Raw genomic sequence first — 23,732 nt, 5'->3', positions numbered from 1 at the left:
CTGATGGCTCTGGTGAGCTGGATGAGCCTGATGGCTCTGGTGACCTGGATGAGCCTGGTGGCTCTGGTGGCTGTAGTGACCGTGGCCCTGGAAGGTGTGAGTGTGGTTCATGCCAGCTATGGTGTTCTCCTGCTGGATAAGGAAACTCCCTTTCAGCTTCATCTCCACCTCCTCCAGGGCCTTCAGCTCCTCCTGGTTGATGTCTTTCGATTCCAGGTGGCCTGAGAGCTGACAAGCTGTGGCTCGCTGGAGCATGGAGTTTGCCAGGTGCCGCCCCTTGCAGTCAATCTCCTTGGTGCAGGCAGCCACTGCAGCCCAGGTGGCCTCATCCGTGGATGAGGATTTCCTGGACTCCTTGTGGGTCTCTTTGATCACGGAGGACCCTGATGTCCGCTGCTTGCTGGTGAAGGATTCCCGCCGGAGAGCAGTGCCTCCCTCTCCATGCCTAGTGGTGAAGGTTTCCACGTGGATCCTGGTGCTTGCCTCCCCACTCCCACTCTCCGGCTGGGGAGTTGTGGTGGCGGCATGGCTGCTGGCATCCAGCTTCTCATCAGAAAGACAGCTAAAGTGAGATTTGATCCAGTCCTCTTTCTTTGCTTTGTGGGATTCTGGTGCCTCAGAGTCATCTTCTACAGACTCAGCAGTGGTCTTCCTTCTCCTCTTCCTCTGAATCCACAGCATGAGGCTTCCGCCTCCTAGCAAGAGGGCAGCCACCAGCACCACCTTGCATGATGGTTGCTGGGCGAGCTCCAAGAAGGTCTCCAGGACCTCAGGCCAGGCAGGAAGAGCTAGGAGCACACTGGGAGTGGGGGAGCCTGGGTGGTCTGGCTCATGCTTGAAAGGCAGGCTCCCCAGGGCTGTCTGGCAGGCAGGCCCCCTGCTGTGCCCTCCCTAGGTGGCCCCTCCCATCGCAGCAATGAAGCCCATTGTGAGGAAGGCGGTTATGGGGGTAGGGTGGGGAGAGGCCAGCATCCCTCATGTCCTGCCTGGCAGGTATTGCATGAGGGTTGGGTCTTTGTCTCCCACCCTGACAGCTGTCCCCAAGGTCAGTGGAAAGGCAGCTTCCCCAAATCTGAGTCTCTTCTGCCTTCTGCTTTGTGACCCATTTTGCAATTTAATCCTTCTTACCTTCTAGTCTTTAGCTTCTCCCCCCCCCACCTGGTGGCCCCTAAGAGGAAAAGCCTGCTGGGTCAGGCTGGCCATGGCACAAGGACCCCCTTGGCTGGGCTGGTATCCATTCTTGGCCACCTGAGCCAAGTGTCTCCCTCCAACCCAGGCCCCCCTCTGCTGCCAGCTCAGTGCATTCCATTCCCACTCATAGCCCCCTGCCACAATCCGAGGCAGAGTCCAGGAGAAAAAGGGCCCCAGGAAGGAGTTCATTCTGGAATAACATGAGGTCACAATTGAAGGGGAAACAGCAGTGGGCTGGGAAAGCAGATAGGACAGGGTTTCACTGGGTCCCAGATCTCTGGGGCCATTCCAGGGTGGGGGCTGCTACCTTGTGCCTTAATGATTCAAACCCAGAATTTGCCCTAGGTAAATGGGCATGGATGAGGTTGGAGTAGGGGGACCAGATGGCTTTCTGAAGGTGCAGAAAACTGAGAGTGTGGCTTACAATCCTGAGTTGTATGCAGGGCCTCTTGGGGAAGAGACAGACCTTGACCTAGTACTATTTTGTTTTTCCCCTAGAAGCATCTAGTATATTAATAAAAAAAAGAAGAAATGCCAAAATATGGTTGTAAAAACTGTGACATTTTAACAAGAATATCTCATTTAGCAAAGTAATGATTTTAAAATACATAAAAATATTCTATCTTATCACAAGATACTACAGTGCACTCTCCATATTGAGGCAATAAGACACAAGTTTCAAAGTGTTACGGGGAACGTATCCTCCCCAAGTCCTGCCAGAGTAGCTCTGGGTTGTCCTCATTTGGAAATAACAACTCAAAATCTATCTCTGAGGTTGTTTGTGAGTGTGAGTTCAGAGTCAAATGGCCCTCCTACAACAACGCTTCCCTCCCTCTTATCTCTGGTTATAACTTTTATTTTAAAAGAAAACTCTTTTTTCAAATAATCAGTACAAATTAACAATGCTAAAAGAAAAAAAATAGTTACACAGTTTCAGGCAATACCCTCCAGAAGAATCTCTAACTGTTCACTGATTCATCAAGGGCAGGTTTCCGCCTCCTCTTTGGAGGATCTTTAACTTGTTGCTGGAGGCCCTTGCTGTGTGCTATGTAATGGTTCCCTCCACTGACCCTGAGTGTAGGGCTGCAAAGCCTACCCCAGCAGCCAGGATAGGGCAAGACAAACACAGATTTTAGAGCTAAAGTTATTCTCTGATCCCTTCTAGGGCATTCTGGCTGTGTCTTGGGAGCAGTGACAGGATCCTATGGCTTTATGTTCCCTGTGCCATTGCTCCATGCTTGAGCTCCTTGGAAGGAGTACATAGAACCCTGTGGCCAGGAACATGAAGACTCAGTTCCCATTTTAAAATTAGAGAGGTTAAGTGAGTTTTCCAAGGTCACTGTCACTGGCAGAACCAGCATTCTTACCCAGGTCTTCTAACTGCAGATGCTGGGCTCTTTCTAGCACAGCCACTGGCTCTCTGGTGTGTGGGTGAGAGAGGAAGTGGGAGTAGGAGGCTGTACCTGTTGCGAGGGAGACAGTCTAGTGGGCTCATGTGCCCCGGGGCTGCCAGATCCACTGCAGCCTGTGCTCCTGGGGCATCCCTATGCCAGCATGGGTGGGAGGGAAGGAGGGTCTCCATGGAGCCTCTGGGTGGCAAGCAGACACTGGCTACAAAGTCCACCCTACCACCCCCATGCTAGGGTGCCCTTGAAGCTGAAGTAGACTTCTCTTCTCTCAGAGATTCAAGGAGCTTCTCACTTTGCTTCCAGAGAACCAGGCCTCAGCCCAAACCTTCAGGCCCTCATGAGCTGAGCCCCAGTAGAATTGGTTGAGAGTTTGTGTCCCTGTTCAGTGTGGGTGTCCACAGGGCCTTCACGGTCCCCTAGGAAAGGGTCACATCACTACACTGCTGAGATATGAATGGGGTCTCAGCCAGGCCAGCTGTCACAGTCACAAAGCAGCTTTGCCCACAATGCCCAACCGTACTGTCATTTTAGTAACTATTTTCACTGGAATTAATTAATAAACTAAAAGGTTGGATGTTCAAGTCCACCCAGAGGCATCTTGGAAGAAAGGCCTGGTGATCTACTTTTGAAAAATCAGCCATTGAAAACCCTATGGAGCACAGTTCTACTCTGACACTCATGGGGTCACAAGTCAGAAATGACTCCGCGGCCACCGGTTTTAACGTGCATCATTCTTCACAATTTACACTGTGCTTTCACTTGCATTCTCTTTTTTTTTTCCCTTCCAGCCATTCTATGACATGGGCATCGTTACTCCTATGTGTCAGATGGGGAAACTGAGGTTTAGAAAGATCTTCCCACAGCTAAGTCAGGCAGAGCTGTGATTTGAATCCAGAGTCCATGTTCTTAATTGCTACACTATGCTGACTTGGCCTAAGCCACTCCACTCCCAAAGCTGATGCCAACCAGACTCTTTTTATTGAAAGGGCCTCAGTAGTCTGGTCTAGCAACTCAGCACGTGTAATGAGAGTCAGCGCAGTGGAGTGAAGCAACATGGGCTGTGCAGTCAGACCTGGGTTCAAATCCCAGCTCAGCTATGTATGAGCTGAGCGACCTTGGGCAAGTGACCACATCCCTCTGAGCCTCAGATTCCCATCTGTGAAATGGGGCTATTGACAGTACTCCCTCAGGGGATTGTCATGGGTGACTGAGGAGGACAAACAGGGTAGGACGGACAGAATTCACCATTTCTTCTACCTTCATGTATTGTGCCCGTGTCTCTGTTGGCTGTTGCGTGTCACAAATGTGATCTGGCCCCTGACCTCAGAGAGGGGGATATCCATGTGTAAAAGGAGGGAATGAATCAGACAGCCCTGGTGCAGGAGCCAGAACAGGCAGAACTAATTCTGCCAAAGGAGGCTTCGCCCAGAAGACAGCACACGGGGCCTGGAGGAAAGTGAGGCTGCTGGCCAGCTGCCACGCAGGAACACCGATGCCCTCACATCTGCACAGAGGCCTGGTCGACAAAGACTTTCACACTTGTTCTTTAGTTTGATCCCCACAATAAAGTGCTAAGAAGGCACTTTAGTAGTTTACAGCTGGGGAAACTGAGACAGCAAAGTTCAGTCTAAGGTCACAGGCCAGCAGGAAGGTTTCCACCAGTGCCCCCTGTTCCTCTCCCATAATAAAACGACCCCAAGCTGCCTGAAAAGCCGTGAGAAACCAGGGAGCATATGTACCTCCCCATGGTCTCTGGCTGAGGAGCACCTGGTCATTAAAATCTCCCCTGCTGCCCACAGCAGACAGGTCCCACTTACCTTTGAAGGGGAAGGTGCCCAGTTTGTGCAGATTCTCCTTCAGTTTCCCATAGTCCACCTCTGCAGTGGCAGTGAAGGGGGTGGTCACTGGGGGGTAGATGCCTGCAATGTCCACCTTCCTCCCCTCCCCTGACGCCCACCCACCCACGTTCCTGGACAAGCCTCTACTCAGCCCTTGCCTCACAGAGGACCAGACTCGGGGGACCAGCATCTCTGCAGGAGGCCCTAGGCCCAGCTGGTCTCTGCCCTCAAAGTGAGGCTGAGCTTGGACTCCTTCCTACCCTGTTAATGATCAATGTGTCAAGTTAAAGATTTACTGCCCCTGACTCTTGAACGCTGGGGCAGGCCTGGGCTGAGCACCCCCCACTGGGGTCAGAGGCAAGGCCAGAGGCGAGGGTTCCTCTCAACCCCCGGGGAGCAGCTGGAGAAATGCCACAACCCAGTGTTCCTCTGGCCAGATGGAGGGCTGGCTCTTGGGGTCCCAACATGAAAAGGTGTCTTCAGCTGGGTCTGGGCCCCTTCTCCCGCATTCCCAGCCCAAATCCAGGAGCCCTGCTGGACTTCCGCTCGGCAGTTCTGCGGCTGGAGCCCATTGGCTGAGCAGGCTCTGCCCTGCCGGAGAGGGAGCTGGGCCAGAAGCTGCCTGTGAAGGGCCGCCCCGCCCCTTCTCCCTTGCCAGGCTCTTCCTGTCATGGTTCTTGCGACAGGCCTGTGTTGGCCACACATGGCCCCAGGGACAGCGATCACCAGGAGGGGCGCCCAGGCTGAGCACATAGAGAAGTTGATCCGCGCAGGGGCCAACTTGGCCATGGGAATTGGGAAAACAGGGGGGCAAGGAAGGAGCGAGGAGAAGAGACCGCAGCAGAGGCGGCAGCGCTGGCTCAGGAAAGCCAACATCTCCAAGTCTTCCTCTCCCCGCAGCCCACCCTTGCCCCCATTCTTCCTGCATTCCTAAATATTTCTGACACAAATGGAAACAAATGTCACAAACAGTAAAAACGAGTTTTTTTTTATTGCAGTAGCTTGCTGGGTGCTCTCGGGTCAAAGAAGAAGTACCACTTCCGCAGTGGAACGGCTGAGCCCTCAGAGTTAGTTCTGGGCTGGCTCTGGGCACCGTGACAGTCTGCCTGCACGCAGGGGATGGGCTGGCATAGGCGTTTACTGCGCTGGCACAGGCTGGGGGGTCTCCCGCCCACTCTTGGTGGGACCCTCCAGTCCATTCTGCTCCAACTTCTGCTCAGGGTGCTCCAGGGCGTTCCGGGTGTCAGCCTGCCACAGCTGCACTAGGTCCGTGGGGGTCTTTCCTGCCTGTGGGAGCCAAGAAGAGATCGATTCTCTGTTCAGAGTCTGTGCCAGGAGATGGCCTCCTCTACACCAGAGGTTCTCAACCAGGGGTGATTGACAACATCTGGAGACATTTTTGCTTGTCACATCTCGGGGTGGGTAGGTACTACTGGCATCTGGTAGGTGGAGGACAGGGATCCTCTAAACAGCCTACAAGGCACAGGATAGTTCCCCTACAACACAGAATTATCCTGCCCAAAATGTCAGTAGTGCCAAGGTTGAGAAACCTCCCCCATATCTTCCTGCTTTTTCTTGAGCAGAGGGACCCCAATGAAGACACTGAACAAGGGGACATAGGATCCTAAGGGAACTCAAGGACCGCTAGGAATCCACATGAAGTGCTAGAAATGGTTGTGCCAACTAAGTGCTTAGGTTCCTTCCAGCTCCGTCCGTGCAAGATCTTGGTCACCCTGGGCAGATATTAGGAACCCCGTTGGTCTATATGGGGGCCTTTGGGATGTCCTCTTACTGCCCCTACTGGCTGTTTCTCTGTATTAGCACTCTGGACGTAGATAGGCAGAGAGAATGGGAAGGTGGGTGGTTGGAAGAGGACCTTACTTTTCTGGTATTGCGGTGACAGGCCAGAGCCAATGATATCTATCCTTAGGTTAGGCTTCCCTGGGGCCCAGAAAGACCCCGTCCCCTGTGAGAGTGCTCCGAGGGCCAGCTGAGTCTTGCTAGACCCTTAAGTTTCCTCTGGGTCCTGGATGAGCAGTGCACACTGATTACTGAATCTGGGAGGAAGCCAACTTACCAGGTTCTTGGTCATCATGTCAGCCCCGTGTAGAAGCAGCAGTTTGATGATTTTGTAGCGGTTGAGCCTCACAGCATCATGCAGGGCACTGTCCCCTTCCTAGAGCCAGTATGGCACTCAGCATGGCCCATATAGGCAGCAGGACAGGAGCAGGGTGACGGGAGGTGGGCTAGAGCCCCTGCTCAAGAGCCAGACAGTTCTGAGGACCTGAGAGGGAAGGCCCACTCACATGTGGGAGCCTTAGGGGGGCCCACACCCCCATGGTGGGGCTGGGCAGGAGGACAGCTGGGCACTCACTCTGTCTTTGGCATTGATGTCCAGGCCCAGGGATAAAAAGTGTTCCACGATCTCCACGTGCCCCGTCCGGACTGCCACGTGCAGAGGGGTGCTTAGCAGCTGGGAGAGAAGTAAGCAGAAACTGCTGGGGGTGGGGGGCCTGAACTGGAGTGCCCCTAGGGGGGCCATCCTAACTCCAGGCTAATCCCTCCCCCAAGTCCTATTGCTAAGGCCTGAGCCCTGAAGGCGCAGGGAAGTGGTACAATTTTCCACTCATTGTATCCAATGGTTTAACTCCAACTTATCAAATGCTATGTCCACTGGGAAGCCTTCTATGATCTCCCTCTCACCTTGTTGCAAGTGACCGCTCATGCCTCTGCACTTCTTTTATTACAACCAAAAACCAAAACCAAACCTGTTGCCATTGAGTCCATTCTGACTCATAGTGACCCTACTGGACAGAGCAGAACTGCCCCATAGGGTTTCCAAGGAGTGGCTGGTGGATTCGAACTCCCAACCTTTTGGTTAGCAGCCTGAGCTCTTAACCACTGTGTCACCAGGACTCCTTTATTATAATAGATGCCATTTATTGAGAGATGATTATTTGATGGGCATGGCGAAAACTCACAAAACTTTGTCGTTGTATATTGAATGAATTAAATTATTTATTTACATACATTTTCCATCTAATCTACCTGAGAACTCTGCAATATAGATATTATCTTTTCCGTTTTGCAGATGAGGAACAGAGACTCAGAGGCTAAGTCACTTGTCCAAGATTATACATGAAGGAATGAACGAATAGAAGAATAGTGGATTAATAAATAAGTGAACCAATGAATAGATTAATGAATAGACAAATGGATGATGGATGGATGAATAGACAAAAGAATGATGGATTTCATGGATGAACAAATTCTACGTCTTTTGAACAGCCCCAAAGCCAAGATAATGATCTCTTCTTCCCTATCTCTCCTCTTCCCGCCCAACCCCCAGATGGTGCTCCCCCAAAGGCTGCAGATGATGGCAGGGACCCACCCCTAGGATGATGGGCCAAGCAGGACACTGCCTTAGCTTCCTTGCTTTTCAGCCATTGTAGAAACCAGACTAGCTCACCATCTTCCTGCCCCCTGTGCTTTTCTGCCCTCTGCCTCCCCAGACACACAGCCACCCCAATACCTGTGAGCATTTTTGCCTCACCTTATCCCTCACATCGGCGTTTGCTCCCCGGCTTTGCAGGAGTTTCACTACTTCCAAGTGGCCCCCACGGCAGGCCCAATGCATAGCTGTGCAGTCCAGCTAGAAGGGAAGGATGAGACCTAATAGCAGAGCTGTAGAGAATAAAGTGTCCTGGGGGGAAAGGGATCCCACAAAGAGGGCAGGAAGTGTCCCAGGTAAGGCACAGAGAAGGACAGAGGTACCCCTGTGCATAGGCAATGGGCCAAGCAGAGCAGAAGAAACCTCAGGGCTTAGCTAGTCCAAACCAGTCATGCAGAGAGGGTGTAGGGAAGAGATGGGGCTTGTCCAAATTCACACGACCCGCTAGAGTTGGGGCCTGCCCCTGAGGCAGCCTGTTTGTGTCCCAGCTTGGCACAGGTTTGTAGGGAGAGGGGCTATTGGTGCTGGACCCACCTCCTGCCTCCCACCCAATACCTGCCTCTCTTGCTCACCCGGTCCTGGAAGTCCACAGTGGCCCCACTCTCCAGAAGCTTCTCCAGGATTTCCATGTGTCCTTCCAAGGAGGCTCTGTGCAGTGCTGTCCTGCGGAACTGCCCCCAGAGAGATTATCAGGACCTGGCCTCTGCCCCAGGCCTGCACCTACCTCCCACCTGAGTCAAGGCCCAGGCCTTACCCCAGCTCAATTCTGACCCCTCGCTGGATCCCCATGTCTGCCATGTTCTGCCAGCTCCTTCATGCTCTATCCAGAGCAGACTTGGAGCCCTCTTCTGCCCTGAGGACTCTGACAGTCTCACTGTCCCTCAAGCACATCAAGCCATGCCTTTGCAGAGGTTTCTTGCTCTGCCTGGAATGCCGGTGTTGCCCTCACTCCTTTCTTGCTTGATGAATTCCTGCTACTCCTTTAAGATGCAGCTCAAATGCCATCATCTCATTGAAACCTCTAGGCCAGAGCTGTCCTAGGCCCAGACAGATTCTGGCTCTGAGGGCAGGCCGAATCTTGCTCGATTCTCTTTCGCCTGTGTGTCTAGCAGGGCCTTCCCAATGCAGCCCCCTTTCTCCCGTGGACTCGTGAAACACTCGGCCCACAGCGCTTATCTTTCCTTATTCTAATTATATGGTTATGTGCCAGTCTCTCCCTACTCTCAACCCAAGTCTTTTTCTTTTTTGTACTCCTAGCACCTGGCCCAATGCTTGGACAGACCAAAAGGGTGAAGTCTCCTGAGTCTAAAGAATGGAAAGAACACTTGGTCAAAGCCTAGAAAAATGCAGACTGAAAGTAGGTGACCATCAAGTTGTTTAACCCCAGGATATGGAAACGAGAGAGCATCCGTGAAGGTGAAAAGAGGTAGTTTCAGAGAAAACAAAAGGGGGTACAATATTATATCATGAGACACAAAAATAAAATATCTTATCCTGTTGTTAGCTGCTGTCCAGTCAGTACCTGACTCCTGGTGACCCCACGCACAGTAGGATCAGACCATTGTGATCCATAGGGTTTTCACACTTTTTAGGAAAGTAGATCACCAGGCCTTTCCTCCCAGTCCTCTTAGTCTGGAAGCTCTGCTAAAACCTGTTCAGCGTCACAGCAACACACAGGCCTCCGCCAACAGACAAGTGGTGGCTATGCCTGAGGTGCCTTGGGGTGGATGGAATCAAACCCAAGTGTCCTGCATGGAAGGCAAGAATTCTACCTCTGAACCACCAGCACTGCTGCTAATATCCTATCCTACCATGTGCCTTCTGGCTTTTTCCATTCATTTAGTAAATACTTATCGAGGTACGAATATTCCACTTGATCCCCATAACACCCTCTGAGGGAAGTAGGCCACTTTACAGAGGAGGAAGCCGAGGCACAGGGAGGTGACATGCCTAGCCTCAGGTCACACAGCTAGTGACAGGTAGAGATGGAATATGAATCCATATCTCCTGGTCTCAGGTTCTTTTTTATTTTATTCTATTCCTCTTCCTCCCCTAAATAAACAAATGACATTGGTTACTCTGGAGGTGTTTCAGGTTGAAATGGGTCTAAGAAGGATTTAGATAAATTCCTGTGTGAGGAAGGGGGCATCCCAAATCTTCTGAGGGGGCCCCCCTGAAAGAACACAATGACTGCTCCCAAATAGGCCCACAAATGGCTGAAAGCAGATCTGGGCGGGGTAGGGGGTGGCAACTCTGAAAGAGAGGCAGGCGCATGGGCGGGGTGGTGGCATCACCTGATCACAGGTGTCAGCTGAACCCCCATCAGCCAGGAACTTCTCAATAACCTTCATTTTCCCCTCCACCGATGCTTTAAGGAATGTCTCCGCATCTATGGGGCCAGTCTGCAGGGTATGAGTCCAGTCAGTGAGGGCTGCCCACCTCATTCCCTCTCCTCCCCCCTGCAGGGATCCCAGGCCCACCCTGGCTCTGCCCAGCCATGCAGGTGTCCTCCCCAGGACAGGGGCCCATCTACGGAAAATAGGGCCTAGGGCAATTAGTGTTAAATTGCTGAATGGTCTCTCGCAGCTGGTGATGGAAACTGTGATGGCCAACAGAAACTGCTCACTGGTGCCCCACCTCAAGAGGTGCTCAGAGCAGGTGCCCGGCCTGGCCGTTACTCTGCTCCCGCCCCCACCCCCCCCTTAAGCCTCTGCCCCAGGACCCTTACGATCTCCTCCTCGGGCTCTGCAGGTGGCTCCTGGGAGGCAGCCAGGGCTTCGCGTTTCTTCTGCTTCCGTTTTTTCCGCAGTTCAATGAGGTTCTGGATCCCCCCCACATCGATAATCTCCCTCCGTAGGTCCAAGGACGTCTTGCGCACTCGCTCTTGGCCCTGCGTGGGGATGGCCCATCAACTCCCACACAGAAGCGTGGGGGCTTGGCCCCTGAGCTAAGCCTGGCAGGGAGCAGATAGGCCTTCTCAAGAGAGAAGAAACCCTGGCCTACCTCTCCTTCCCAGGACTAGGAGAAGCCAACGAGACACAGTGCAGACATGCAGTAGGAGTGGAGCTGCCCGCTTCAGGGCTGCACACAGTGTGGGGAATTAGATGGAGAGACTCTCCAGGGCATTTCTTAGCCCAGGTCTTCAGCACAGCATCTGAATCCTCAGCTTTCCACAGCAATTCCATTTTTTTTAAAAAAAATAATTTGTGTGTGTATGTGTGATCTTGAAAGTAATACATGACTACTATAAGAAATAGGAGTGATATAGAAGCAGAAAAGGTAAGAAGTAGGGGGGGCTTTCTCCTCCCAGAGCGTCTGGTTTATGGCTCCAGCCCCTATGGCATGTCCTAGGGAATCATCTTCTTCATACTGTGCTGGGACCTCTTGTTTTCTCTTAATAAGGTGGAAATACTCCTCGTCTGCCCACACAGTCTCCCTGGGCCTGAGCGGGTCATCATGACCTTCGGTGTGGCTGTCCCATCACTCAGGGCTTCCAAAATTTTCACTGGCACGTGAATCCCCTGGAGTCTTCTCAACATGCAGGTTCTGACTCAATAGTTGTGAGTGGAGCCCGCAATTCTGCATTTCTGACAAGCCTCAGAACCACACCAGGAGTAGTGAGGCCATACTGCCTGGCTGGTCCCCTGAGCACAGACACTGGGTTCTCCCCACACTTACCTTGACCTTTTGTAATGCCTGACTCTGAGCCCCTTGGTGCTTCTCATCCTCTAACACCAGCTTGTCCATGGGCAGCTTCTGGTGGGCAGCTCCTCGGAGCTTCTGGTGAGTGAAGGAGAGGATGTGCCCAGGACCTGCCCGCAGCCGTTGGGGAGACAGGCAGCTTTCCCCCAAACCCCTATACCCACTCCAGGGGAATCCCAGGGATGCCAAGCTTGGGCCTGATGCTCCCACAAACCTCCTGTGACCTCAGAGCCCTTTGTCCACCCCATTCCTGACCGGTCCTGAGGGCCCTTGGAGGGGACCCCAAAATGGGACAAGTTCTACAGCTCCCCACCTCAGTCTGAACTCCAGCCCCCGCTCAAACCCCTCCCTGTCCACTGACTGTGTTGTGGGTGGGTTCCCAGCCCTAAACAAGATTAAGGGCAACTAGAGTGAGTTTTCATGGAATTAAATATATTCACTTTTTCAAACACTAAGATCACGTTCTTTTTTTTGGCATTAAAAATTCACCTAATGAAATAATTGTAATAAGAAGTGATAGTTGTTTTTTAAATGACCTTACTTGGCAATATAAAAATCTGGTAAGTCTATGTCAGCCACCGATTTTTTTTTCTCTCTCTCTCTGATTTTACTGATCCATGAAATCCTAAGGCTTAGAAGCTGTTGCTCTAAGGGAAGGGGAGGAATTGGAGCAAAAGCGCCTTGGCTTTCCAGGTGAAGTAGCCTCTAGGCATTAACCTTATTCTCATTGTAGTAACACAGGTTACACTCCTTCCAAATCTCTGTCCATCTGTAGCTCTGATTTTCCTGGGCTACTTCCTCGTGGCCTTCTCTCCTCTACAGGAAATGGTCTTTGTAAATTACTGGCACCCCATCTCTGGAGTCCCTGTGCGTGGCTTGCATTGATCTGAGCCCATGCCTAGAGAGAGCTGAATCAAGATGGCAGCTGGGGAGGGATAGCCATGCTTTATTGAGTGCTTAGCTGCCGTTCTCATTTCTCACTGAACTCTGGTGTTACACCCTTCAGGGTGGCTTGTATAGCTGATTTCCCAGGTCTTCATTTTGAAGGTCCTGCTATCTACTGGGAGCCTTGGTGACACGTGGTTAAGCGTTCAGCTGTTAAACAAAGGGTTGGCAGTTTGAATCCACTAGCCACTCTCTGGAAACCCTAGGAGCCAGTTCTACTCTGTCCTGTAGTGTTGCTATGAGTTTTAATAGACTCAACAGCAACGAGTTTGGTTTTGGTGTTTGGCTATCCACTGCCTTCTCCCATGCTGGCCCCACCTGAAACAGTGCATCTTCTTCCAGGGACAAAGAATGACCTGGGGCTATGACTACTGCTGCATGTGGGACCCCGGCTGGCCCTAATGGGGCTCTCACAGAGCATCTAGAGAGGCAGAACTTGTGTCTTTATCATCTTGGTATCCCCAGCACCTATGCCAGAGCCTCATACACAGTAGGTGCTCAGCGAATGTTTGGTGAAATGAATGAGTAGATAAGTGAATGGATGCTGGCAGGTAGGCTCAGCATCTCTGCCCACCCCCAGGTCCTCAGTGATGACCCAACTCAGTAAGCACTCCACAACAGGGCTCCAGCCCTGGGCTGGCCTCCAGGACCTTCTTCCTCTCCCCAAGTGGGGCAGGCTGGGCAGAGGCTCTCCTCCCAGAGCCCTGGTAGGCTGGGGCCTGGTGGGAACAACTGGGGACTCTAGTACCCACCCATGTCTTACCTGGATTCTATAACCCCTCACTTCAGATTTGCCTTTATGGGCTGGCATACAGTAGGTACTCAATAAATATGTATTGAATTGGATGCTATTTATTAAAACAAGACCAAAGAAAACTCCCACCCCTACTTCACAGATTGTTGTTCAGATTAAATGAGAGAATGACTGCAAAATGCTTAGCCCAGTGCCTGGCACACCATAGGTAGTGGGTGGGAGGCCGACTCTGTGGGCTGTAGCTCCTTAAGAGCCCTGCAGCTGTATCTGTTGGGTGAATGAATGGATGAGGACTGCTCGTGTCCCCTTGTTGAAGGTCCTGTGTCCTGTGGCAGCACTCCAGATATGGCCTGGCAACATGACTCACCTGCCTGACGCCACCAGCCTGCATGCACTGGATTCCTGGAGAGCCAGGGATGCCTCGGCCAGGATTCCAGCAGGCTCAACCAAAGCCCTTCCAGACAAACTCGCCCTCCCTTCCCAGTCCTCCCTCTTCCTCCCCGGAGTCCTGATTCTTACCTCTTCGTCATCAGCCCCTCATTCAGCCATTTGTCGTTTTTTTGAAGGGAGTCTCCCTCTAGATGAATCGATCTCCTCCCTCCCATTCTGTTAGGACCAGTCTTTCCCTCTCCAACAAGTCTTTCTCAAGGCTGTCAGAGCTGCCTTCCTGAAACAGGTCAGATGACTCCACTCTCCATCCCTCAGCAACATTTAGTGGCACCGTACTGCCTACAGAATAAATGCTTTTTACATGGCCCTCTCTGGCTTGTCCATGCCTCCCTTCCCAGACTTAGCTCCCGACTTTTCATTCTAGCCACACTTTCATTCCCTGGAACCTCAGCTGTCATTTCCTTAGCCTGAATGCCCGCCTCTTCCTGATCTCCACGTACTATCCTTTAAGGCCCAGCTCAAATACCCTCCTATCCACAGAGCAGTCCTTGAGAGCCCACAGTTGGGATGATTCTCCCACCCTTGTGCTCTTTCACTTCTGATTTGACACCTCTGTCTAACTGTTTCTCCACTTGGCCTTGTTTCTAGGTTGACTCTGCATCTGGCAAATGCTGGTTAAGATAAATGCTGGGCTGGTAGAAAGCAGGCAGGCTTTGGGCCTTGCTGATCCTCCCATTCTTCACAGCACCCCTGGCAAAGCAGATACTAGGCCAAGTATTAATTTAAAGAAGACAAGCCAGCACCCCAGGGAAAATACAATTGCCCAGAGCCCCAGGCTCCAAAGCCCTCCCCAAACTGGGGCCAGTGATCCTGGGAACAATCCATGCTCCTTTTTCCAGCACCCCCTCCCTCATTCCCCAACTGTATTCTTCTTTAGTGACCAAAACACTGAAGTTTCTCCCATTCTGGCTTCCCATACAGCAGCTGAGAGATCTCTGATTCCAGGCTTCCTGACGTCCTCAAGCAGTGCCCCAGCTTTTCCACCCTATGCTGCCCAGCTTGTCTTCCCCAGCGCAGGTGGGTGGGCAGGTCCTTAGGGAGCCCAGTCTGGCTCCCCCATGCCACTGTCCTTCAGTTCTCGGGGCTGAAGCCTCATTATCCGCCACCCCTCGGTCAGAGCACCCTGGAGCAGGAGTGGGGGCAGCCAGGCTCTTGGGGACACCTGCTCCCTCCCCACTGCAGGAACAGTAGCCAGCTCTCCTATCCCTCAGCAGTAGAGCTGGGTCTCCTCAGACCCCCCTTGGGCCCCTACCCCCTTCCGGCACCTCATTCTCCTCCTCCTGCACCAGCCGCTGCTCGATGAGCTCTGTGGCCCTCTGCACTGCCTCGGAGCCCGCCATGGTGCCGTCCCCAACTTCTCTGTGGGCTGCGGAGCTGTGGGGGCTTTATAGGGCAGAGCACCCACCCCCGCCCGACTGGGTGCCTTTGCCATGAGCTCACTAGCCCAATTCTCCACCTGCCTCCCCCACCTGTCACCTTCACCCCGGGTAGCCCCAGGAAGCAGGGACAGCTGCCCCCACCACCCATGGCCTATTGCAACAGGAGGGTACAGAGCCCCGAGAGCAGAGGCTGCAGGAAGGAGCCTGTCCAGCCTCTGTCTTGTGTGTTGGGGCCCAGCTGGACCTTAACTAGGGCCTCTGGGCTGCACAAGGGGCCCGCTGGCTGCCTCTGGCTGGGATGGCACTGCCACCGGCCGGGTGCCTGAAAACTCTGACCAACCAGTGCCAGTGAGGGGGCGTGAAAGCCAAATGTGAGGACCCAAGGCAGGCCTGCACCCCAGGCTGTCTTGTGGACAGGCCCTGCTGGTTCCGGGGAAGACCAGACTCTGCCTTGCCAGGTCAGAGTGCCAGAGCAGCGTGTGGGAGCAAGGGCAACTGCCTCTCTCTGCCCGCAGCTGGTGTTGGTGTTTCTGGGGTCCCACAGTGCCCCCTAGTGGAGCATCTCTGCATCTGGCTGCATGTTCATTGTGTGCTGCTGATTCTGACTCATAGAAACCCTATATGACAGAGTAGACCCCATAGGGTTTCCTAGGCTGTAATCTTTACAGGAGCAGATCAACAGGTCTTTTAACTCCCAGAGCTATTGGCAGGTTTGAACCACTGACCTTTCAGTTAGCAGCACAGTGCTTCACTATTGTGCCACCAGGGCTCCTTGCGTGTTCATTAGCCACGGACAAACCTTATTCATCTGCCTCCTTCCTAGTCGCTGCCTCAGAGAAAGTGCTCAGGAGGCCTCTGCGGGACTTACAGGGTCCCTCTCTTCAAGACAGGCCTCAGGAAGTCACTGAAAGGGCCAGAGTGCAGTGTCAAGCCAGCCCCTGCGCATCCTTCTCTCATGGTGTTTCCCTATCAGGCTCACAAGTGCCAGGCTACCCTGACTGGGGCGACCATGCTCACTGAGAGAAAAATACCACAAACTGCAGAAAAAGTAGGTCTTTATTTGCTTGGTTGCACACCTGTAATTTCTAGGAGTGAGTGAGCCCTGGGTCGTTAGGACCCAGCGTTACCTGAGATACCACATCCTGCAGTTCTGTAAAGTTCACATGCCCATTCTTGGGTAAACAACCTTATCTCAGATTCCTCTCTCTTTTTATGAACACATCCCCTTGCGGAAGCACGAAGAACTGGTTTGTCTCTTTGGTTGGCTTGCTGGCAAGCCCAACACAAAATTTTCATCCATGCTCATCATCTACATTTGTTAGAGAGTTTGCTTTGACCATTACCAAGGGCATAGCGTCCCCCCAATTTCCACATACCTCAGTCCTGGAGCAGACTAGCAGGCAACTAATACTACCTTCCTGAGGTGCTGCCTTTGCTTTCAAAGCACTTTTTCATGTTACCCCATTTAATCCCCCCAACAACTGAGGGAAGAAGCAGCATAGGTGGCAACATCTCCACTTTAAAGATAAGCAAAGTGGGTTCAGAGGGTAAGTGGCTTTTACTGAGGTGGGATCAGGGTTCAGAAGGTGGGATCAGGGCTTGGAAGACTAGCAGTTCAAGGCTCACTTCACTGCATACTAAGCTTTGTCAGAGTGGCTGGGGGAGGCACCACACCACCCATTCCCATACCAGAACTGCTCCTAGAAACCAGGCCCTGGCTCTGGGGGCACTGCAAAGCTGCAGGAGAGCTCAAAGTCAAATGCCAGGCAAGAGAGAAGGAGCAAAAGGCTTTATTGATAAATATGCAGAAAATATCTGTACACAGGGCCCTGCTGTGGGACCACGACCAGGCTGTAGACCCCCCACCGCCTGGGTTACAGCCGGGAGATGGCCCTGTGCAGACCCCTGCCACAACAGCCCAGCCGTCCGGCCACCACCTCATCTCTGCCAATTGTGCTGGGGGCAGGGAGAGGCAGAGGCCCGCCTCAGACTCTCCGCACCCTGGGACCCACTGTGGTCCCCTCCCCTCCAGGGGATTGGCGCTGCGCCCAGGGCAGAGTCCGGGGGTGGGGGCAGGGGCAGGAGACAGCAGCTGCTTCAGACCCTGAGCAGAAAACTGGAGTGAGCACAGCTGGCAGCACCAGATGACAGGTCTGGGCTCTGGGGGCCTCCAGGCCGACCCTCATGGCTCGAACCTGCTTTGGGAGAGGGGCAGGGTGGAGGGCCCCAGTTCGCCTATTCTCTGACAAGGTTGGCAAGGCCTGTGTGTGGCAGCACTGCTTCTGAGTGCTGGGCACTGGTGGCCCACATGCCCCTGGGAGGCAGGGTTACTTCTTGGCTCGCCCAGCAGCCATCCGGTGGGGAGGCACCCCCCAAGAAAATAACACCACTTGAAGGCAGCAGCTGGGTGGGGGGCCTAGTGCTCCAGGCGGGAGGCCTGTCAACCCCGCGGAGGCCCTCCTCGGCCTCTCTTCCCAGGGGTTCGTGGGCCCATCAATCCTGGGGCGGCGGGGGCTGGTTGATGATGACCTGGATGACAAAATCTTTCTGGATCTTGGTTTCCTGGAGCCGCGTGCGGTCTGTGAGCAGCTTCCCGGAGAAGAACCATCGCTGCCAGGACGGCTCGATGCCCTCCTGGGCGTGCAGCTGCCTCTTCAGCTGGCCCACTGTGTCGGGTAGGCTGGCGCTAAGCCTCACGTCCTTGCCTGTGGAGAGGCGCACCTTGAGTGGGAACTCGCGGCGCACGCTGGGAGCAGGCTCGGGGGGCTCCACACTCTCCTCCTCCGTGTGCTCCAGCAGCAGGTTCACGGGTGGTGATAGGCAATAGATGGGCAGCTGATAGCGATTGCCCAGCTCATCGTAGCATTCACAGAGGGTGCCTGGGGGAGAGGCAGAGTGATCAGAGTCTGCTCAGGGCCCACTGTGGCCACCCCACGGTCCCCAAGCCCACACATTCGGGCCTCTGAGAGACCACCTCATGACTGGAGGAACACAGGTCTAGGGTCAGGAAGACCTGGGCTTGCACCCTGGCTCCGCCATGTACTGGCTCGTTTAACCCCAGCAAATCACTTCACTTGTCATTTGTTCATTCAACAACTCCCTCCTCAGCATCTGTGCTGGGGATACAAGGATGGATGAAATAGCACAGGCCCTGCTCTTAGTGGTTTACATTGTTGTTGTTGTAAGCTACTGTCAAGCTGGATTCTGACTCACAGAGACCCTGCCCTAACCAGTTGCTGTTGAGTCGATTTCAACTCCTGGTGATCCCGTGTGTGCAGAGTAGACCTGCACTCGATAGGGTTTTCACAGCTGTGACCTTTTGGAAGCAGATAGCCAGGCCTTTCTTCTGAGGAGTCTCTGGGTGGGTTCAAACCACCAACCTTTTGGTCAGCAGTCAAGTCATGGCTTCCAACTGGTTCATTCCAGTTTGAACCCCTGCTGAGAGTTTGCATTTCTAACAACTTCCCAGAAAGTTATACCTAAGAATCACTTGGAGATCTTGTTAAATTGTAGATTCTGATTCAGTATGTCTGGGGTGAAAATGCAAATTCTCAGCACAGAACTTGTTAGAAATGAATTCTCAGCAGGGGTTCGAACTGGAATGAACTGGTCTGAAGCCCTGAGTCAAGCATTTAACCATCTGTGCCACCCAAGGATTCCAACCCCACCCTAAAAACCCCCCAAAAACCAAATCCGTTGCTATCGAGTCGATTCCGACTCACAGCAACCCTATAGGTCAGAGTAGAACTGCCCCACAGGGTTTCCAAGGAGTGGCTGGTGGATTCGAACTGCTGACCTTTTTGGTTAGCAGAGGTAGCTCTTAACCACTGTGCCACCAGGGTTCCAACCCCACCCTAGTAGGTCTCAATTTCCTTACTTACACAATGCACTGCATTCAGAGATATATAAACTGACTGGGTCGAGTGCTTTTTCAGTGCAGGGCACTGGACTAGACAATGTTACACGTATCTTGTGGGAGCCTGACAACTCTTCTGTGAGGTAGGTATTCCCACTTCACAGTTGAAGCCACTGAGGGCCTAAATTGGGGAAGCTCGTTGCTCAAGGTCACACAGCTAGGAAACAGAGATGCTCAGGTTAAAATCCAGGTCTGTGACTCTGGAGTTCCATTCTTACCCTCTACTCTACACAGCTTCATAAGGTTGCTATGAACTTAAATGAGATTATGCAGCAGAAGCTTCTAGTTCACTGCCCAGCACACAGCAAGCACCCAATAGAAGTTTGGTACCCTAGGTGTTCTGGGATCCCAAAGCAAATCTCTAGCTGCAGCCTCTTTGGTGTGCTTTCTGTCCTCTCACTGGGCAGGCAGGGGCTGTGTCTCATTTTTCTTTCCACCCCCACTCCTGGTCCATGCTCAGTAAAGGGTTGCTTGAACAAACACGCGAATAGCCATATACTCCCACCCCTGTTGCCTTTAAGTCAATTCTGACTCATAGTGACCCTAAACGATACAACAGAACTGCCCATTGGGCTTCCAAGGCTGTAATCTTTATGGAAACAGGCTGCCATATCTCCCCCCCTGCCCCCCCGAGTGGCTGGTAGATTCGAACAGCCAACCTTTTGGTTAGCAGCTGAGCGCTTAACCACTGTGCCACCAGAGCTCCTCACACACCCTACCCCACCAGTTTTTTACCCCCACCCACAAGCTTGGATAGAAACTCCTGGCATGTGCCTGGCTGTTGGCTTTCCTCCACCTCTGAATGGCCCCGATGGCCCCCTTGCTCCAGTGGAGACAAAGCCCCAGCCCTGCCCACTCACCATGAGGCAGGGTGATGCTGGCTCCGTCCAAGATGGCCTGTGCCAGCTCGTGGTCATTGGCCTCAGCTGCGTAGGCAGCGGCCTTGAGGGCATCCCAGATCTCCTTGCGGCCCTCGAAGGCAGGGGCCGTGTCCCAGAATTCATCCCGTTTGCTCCGCAGCTGCCCATCGGTCATGGGGTAGTCGCTCTTCCACTTCAGCCGCTCCTTCTTCAGGGGCTCGTTGCGTCCTGGGCAAGACAGAGGCAGAGGCTCAGCATCTCTTAAAGCCACTCAGGGCCGCAGCTTGGCTTCTACCCAGCCCCTCACGTCCCCGGCCAGGACTCGACCTCCTTGGCACCTTGTACACTGGCTCCCAAGTATTTAGGTCTCTGGGGCCATTCCTTGGAGTCTAGAAGGACTCTGGAAACTCCATATACACGACCTTTTGTCAGCAAAGCATATACTGCCTTTTTCGTTTGTTTGTTCTTAGTTTTAACGTTGCTCTGCCTTTGATTATAAAGTAGTACATGTTCAGAGTAAAAAAGAAATTTGAAGAAAAGAGATGGTCATGGTTGCACAACACTGTAAATGTAATTAATGTCATTGAATTGAACACTTAAAAATGGTTCAAATGGAAAATGTTGCATTATATTTTACCACAATAAAATTAAAAAAAAATTTTTTTTAATCTGTAAAGAATGTAAATGTGTAAAAATACACCACCATTTAGGGAGCCTGCTTGTGCTAGATCACAAGCTAGGCACTTCAGACCCTTTATTCATTCAACCCAACAGATGGAGAAATAAAGATCCAGTGAGTCTGTCATTTGTCTAAGGTCACACAGGTATTAATTTAACCCAAGACTTTCTGACTCCAAAGCCCACATTCTGACTAATGTCGGTGCCATACTGCCACAGAAAAATAATTACTCAGAATTCCACCATTCAAAGTACCCACTGTGAAGTCCTAGACAGATTTCCTTCCAGACGTCATTCCCCCATTTTTCTCAATATAGTTGAGTTTCATATTACTAAATTCATTTCTTTATATTCTTTATTCCAGAAAGGATTTAAGATGTTTTCATGCCAATATACAACTTTCTGCTTATTTCACTCATAGTAGTCAATTTCCCATGCAATTAAAAATTACAAACAATTTTAATAACTTGTTATTAATATTCCACCACACATGGACAGTTTCAAAGGATATTTTTTAAAAAATAACGAAGGAACCAAACAAAAAATCCCCTCAGCATCTGAAAGAAGTAATTCTATGAAATGTCATTTTTCTTCTTACCCAGCCCTAAGTGATTGCCAAGACAGCTCCAGACCATGGTCAAGACTTAGGATAGAGGCCTCTTTTCAAGGCTTTGGGAGGCTCAGTCATCTCAAAGCTGAAGGCAGAGTGATCCACAGGAGTCAGGTCTTAAGCACTCTGCTACCACTATAACTCACATCATACCTAAGGCAGCAGTGAGACAAGGAACTAGAGCTGAGGGCCACCACCAGGCTGCTCCCACTGGCTGGGGCAGGGGAGGGGGCTACTCAGGGGAGAAAATGACATTCGCTGCCCACCAATTTTGTAAAGGTCCCCATGTAAGCTCTTTATTTATATGTTGTTGTTGTTGTTAGCTGCTGTTGAGTCGGGTTCCCAACTCCTGGTGAACCTATGCACAACGGACCAAAATGCTGCCCAGTCCTGAGTCATCCCCATAATCGGTTGTGGATCAGACCATTGTGATCCATAGGGTTCTCACTGGCTGATTTTCGGAAGTAGGTTGCCAAGCCTTTCTTCCTAGTCCGTCTTAGTCTGGAAGTTCTGCTGAAACCTATCAGCATTATAGCAACACGCAAGCCTCCACTGATGGATGGGTGGTGACTACGCACGAGGTACACTGGCTAGGAAACGAACTGGGGTCTTCCACACGGAAGGCAGAAAGTCTACCACTGAACCACTGACGCATTTTATTTATATACATTATCCCATCTCATCCTTGCAATAGCCTTAGGGGGTGGGTGTTAGTAACCCTATTTCACAGGTGATGGGACAGACACAGAGAGATCAAATGCTTCGCCCTGGTCACACAGGAAGTGACAGAGTAAAGGTTCCATCTCAGCTCTGACTGAATCCACAAACAGTCCTCCGGTAGGTTTGCTGTCTGAATTCAGGCTACCTGTGTGGGCAGGAAAAGCTCAAGCCAAATATTTAATTTTAAGTGTTATTGGGTTGGCAGAAGCAAATACAAACCCTCTTTGGAGGAAAACAACTCCAAGCGAGGTCTCAAGGAATTCTCAAGATAAAGTTCCAAGAGAGTGAAATAAGGTCATAGTTTAAAAAACAAAAAAAAAAAACCTAATAACATACAAGGAAATAAGGCAATATGAGCCAGAGCCAGCAAAACAGGAGACGGAAGAATCAGACTCACAAAGACTTCAGATCTGGGACTGAGCAGACATAGTTTATGAAAAACCACATCTCAGAAATAAGAGCCTAGAAGTATGAACAAGAATAAAAGGTTATAAAGAGCAATCAAGTAGATTTTAAAAAAGAATCATATAGAATTTCTAGAAATGAAAAATGTAATAATTGAAATTAAGATGATCTAACACATGGGGTCGTCATGAGTTGGAATGGACTCGATGGCAGCTTACAACAACAAAACCCAAAAAACCAAACCCACCACTGCCACTGAGTTGATTCCGACTCACAGTGACCCCATAGGGTTTGCAAGGCTGTAAATCTCTACAGGAGCCGACTGCCACATCTTTTTCCCAAGGAGCTGCTGGTGGTTTCGAACCACCAACCTTTTGGTTAGCAGTCGATTGCTTTAACCACTGTGCCACCGGAGCTATGGGGATAAAGCAATAGTTGAAGAGATCATAAAAATGTCTATTCTCCCCTAAACAGATCTATAAATTCAATGTAATTCCAATAAAATTCCTAACTGGGAGATTTTTAAGGAACTTAGCAAGCTGATTTTAAAATTTATATAAAAGAACAAACATACTCCTGGAGAAGAATAAGGTGGGGGAACTTGCACTGCCAGTTATGAACACTAATTATAAAGCTATAGTACTAGAACCACCAAACCAGTTGCTGTCAAGTCGATTCTAACTCATGGAGGCCCCATGTGTGTCAGAGTAGAACTGTGCACCATAGGGTTTTCAATGGCTGATTTTTGGAAGTAGACTGCCAGGCCTTTCTTCCAAGGTACCTCTGAATGGACTTGAACCTCCAACTTTTCGGTTAGCAGACGAGTGCGATAACCATTTGCACCACCCAGAGTCATGGGCAGACAAATGGGCCAATGGAATAGAACAGAACCCAAAAATAGAACCAGGCATATATGGAAACTTGCTTAACATGAAAGGGAATACTGCAAATGTGTGAACTATCTGACAAATGCTGTTGGTTGGGACTACAGGTTTTCCATACAGAGAAACCTGAAAAGAATTCCTACCTCACGCCAGCCACAAAAATTAAAACCAGATGGATCAAAGACTTAAGTGTGAGAGACAGAAAGGAGACACTAGAGAAATAAGATTAGAGTTTTATCCAATGTGCCTTTTTGCAGAAGTCTGGCCTGGGGGTGTTTTTGTCATAATCAGAGAAGTAGCTCTGCTCCATGATTTCTGGATTCCTTTTCTCCTTGATTCCTCAGCATTGATGACTCCCTTTAACAGCTCTTTTGCATCAGGATTCACAGTCATTATGCAGTGATACTCTCAGGAACCACTGAAGTGTGGGACTTTGGTCCATCTACTTAATGACTCCAGACCTGGGCTTTTTAACTTCTTGCGCTGATGTCTATAGTTTTCCTGTCTCAGTCTTTGCTGGATGTCACTTCTTACTGCTCT

The 23,732-nt window shown here is 51.3% G+C and overlaps 4 protein-coding genes across 5 annotated transcripts in view; all 4 read right to left on the bottom strand.

Annotated features, from left to right (window-relative positions):
- Positions 1-681, bottom strand: part of CUNH10orf62 (chromosome unknown C10orf62 homolog) — a 987-nt gene extending 306 nt beyond the window's left edge. Inside the window, exon 1 of the mRNA XM_023740553.1 lies at positions 19-681. Within this exon, the coding sequence (XP_023596321.1) occupies positions 19-681 (663 nt within the window). The remainder of the gene's footprint in view (positions 1-18) is intronic.
- HOGA1 (4-hydroxy-2-oxoglutarate aldolase 1) overlaps positions 1-4,970 on the bottom strand; it is a 20,911-nt gene extending 15,941 nt beyond the window's left edge. The window contains exon 1 of one of the 2 annotated variants that reach the window (XM_004369997.1): positions 4,418-4,970. In XM_004369997.1, the coding sequence (XP_004370054.1) occupies positions 4,418-4,628 (211 nt within the window). In that variant the 5' untranslated portion in view covers positions 4,629-4,970. The remainder of the gene's footprint in view (positions 1-4,417) is intronic. The other variant, XM_004369998.1, reaches the window with a different exon arrangement.
- A 605-nt stretch (positions 4,971-5,575) lies between these two features.
- Positions 5,576-15,187, bottom strand: ANKRD2 (ankyrin repeat domain 2). Its single transcript, XM_023739008.1, is given in 10 exon segments — positions 5,576-5,725; positions 6,516-6,614; positions 6,813-6,911; positions 7,992-8,090; positions 8,462-8,560; positions 10,184-10,291; positions 10,618-10,779; positions 11,568-11,669; positions 15,006-15,097; positions 15,100-15,187. Coding segments are annotated over 10 exon segments (1,083 nt in total). The 5' UTR covers positions 15,173-15,187.
- Positions 15,188-17,069: 1,882 nt separating this feature from the next.
- UBTD1 (ubiquitin domain containing 1) overlaps positions 17,070-23,732 on the bottom strand; it is a 57,798-nt gene continuing 51,135 nt past the window's right edge. Inside the window, exons 2-3 of the mRNA XM_004369995.2 lie at positions 19,896-20,123; positions 17,070-17,998 (exon numbers count right to left, since the gene is read on the bottom strand). Coding sequence (XP_004370052.1) covers positions 17,613-17,998; positions 19,896-20,123 — 614 coding nt within the window. The 3' untranslated portion in view covers positions 17,070-17,612. The remainder of the gene's footprint in view (positions 17,999-19,895; positions 20,124-23,732) is intronic.

The sequence above is a fragment of the Trichechus manatus genome, unplaced genomic scaffold, assembly GCF_000243295.1.
Source record: "Trichechus manatus latirostris isolate Lorelei unplaced genomic scaffold, TriManLat1.0 scaffold00007, whole genome shotgun sequence".
NCBI lineage: Eukaryota > Metazoa > Chordata > Mammalia > Sirenia > Trichechidae > Trichechus > Trichechus manatus.
The sequence above is the reverse complement of the archived record's forward strand: the minus strand, read 5'-3'. Positions and strand labels throughout refer to the sequence as shown.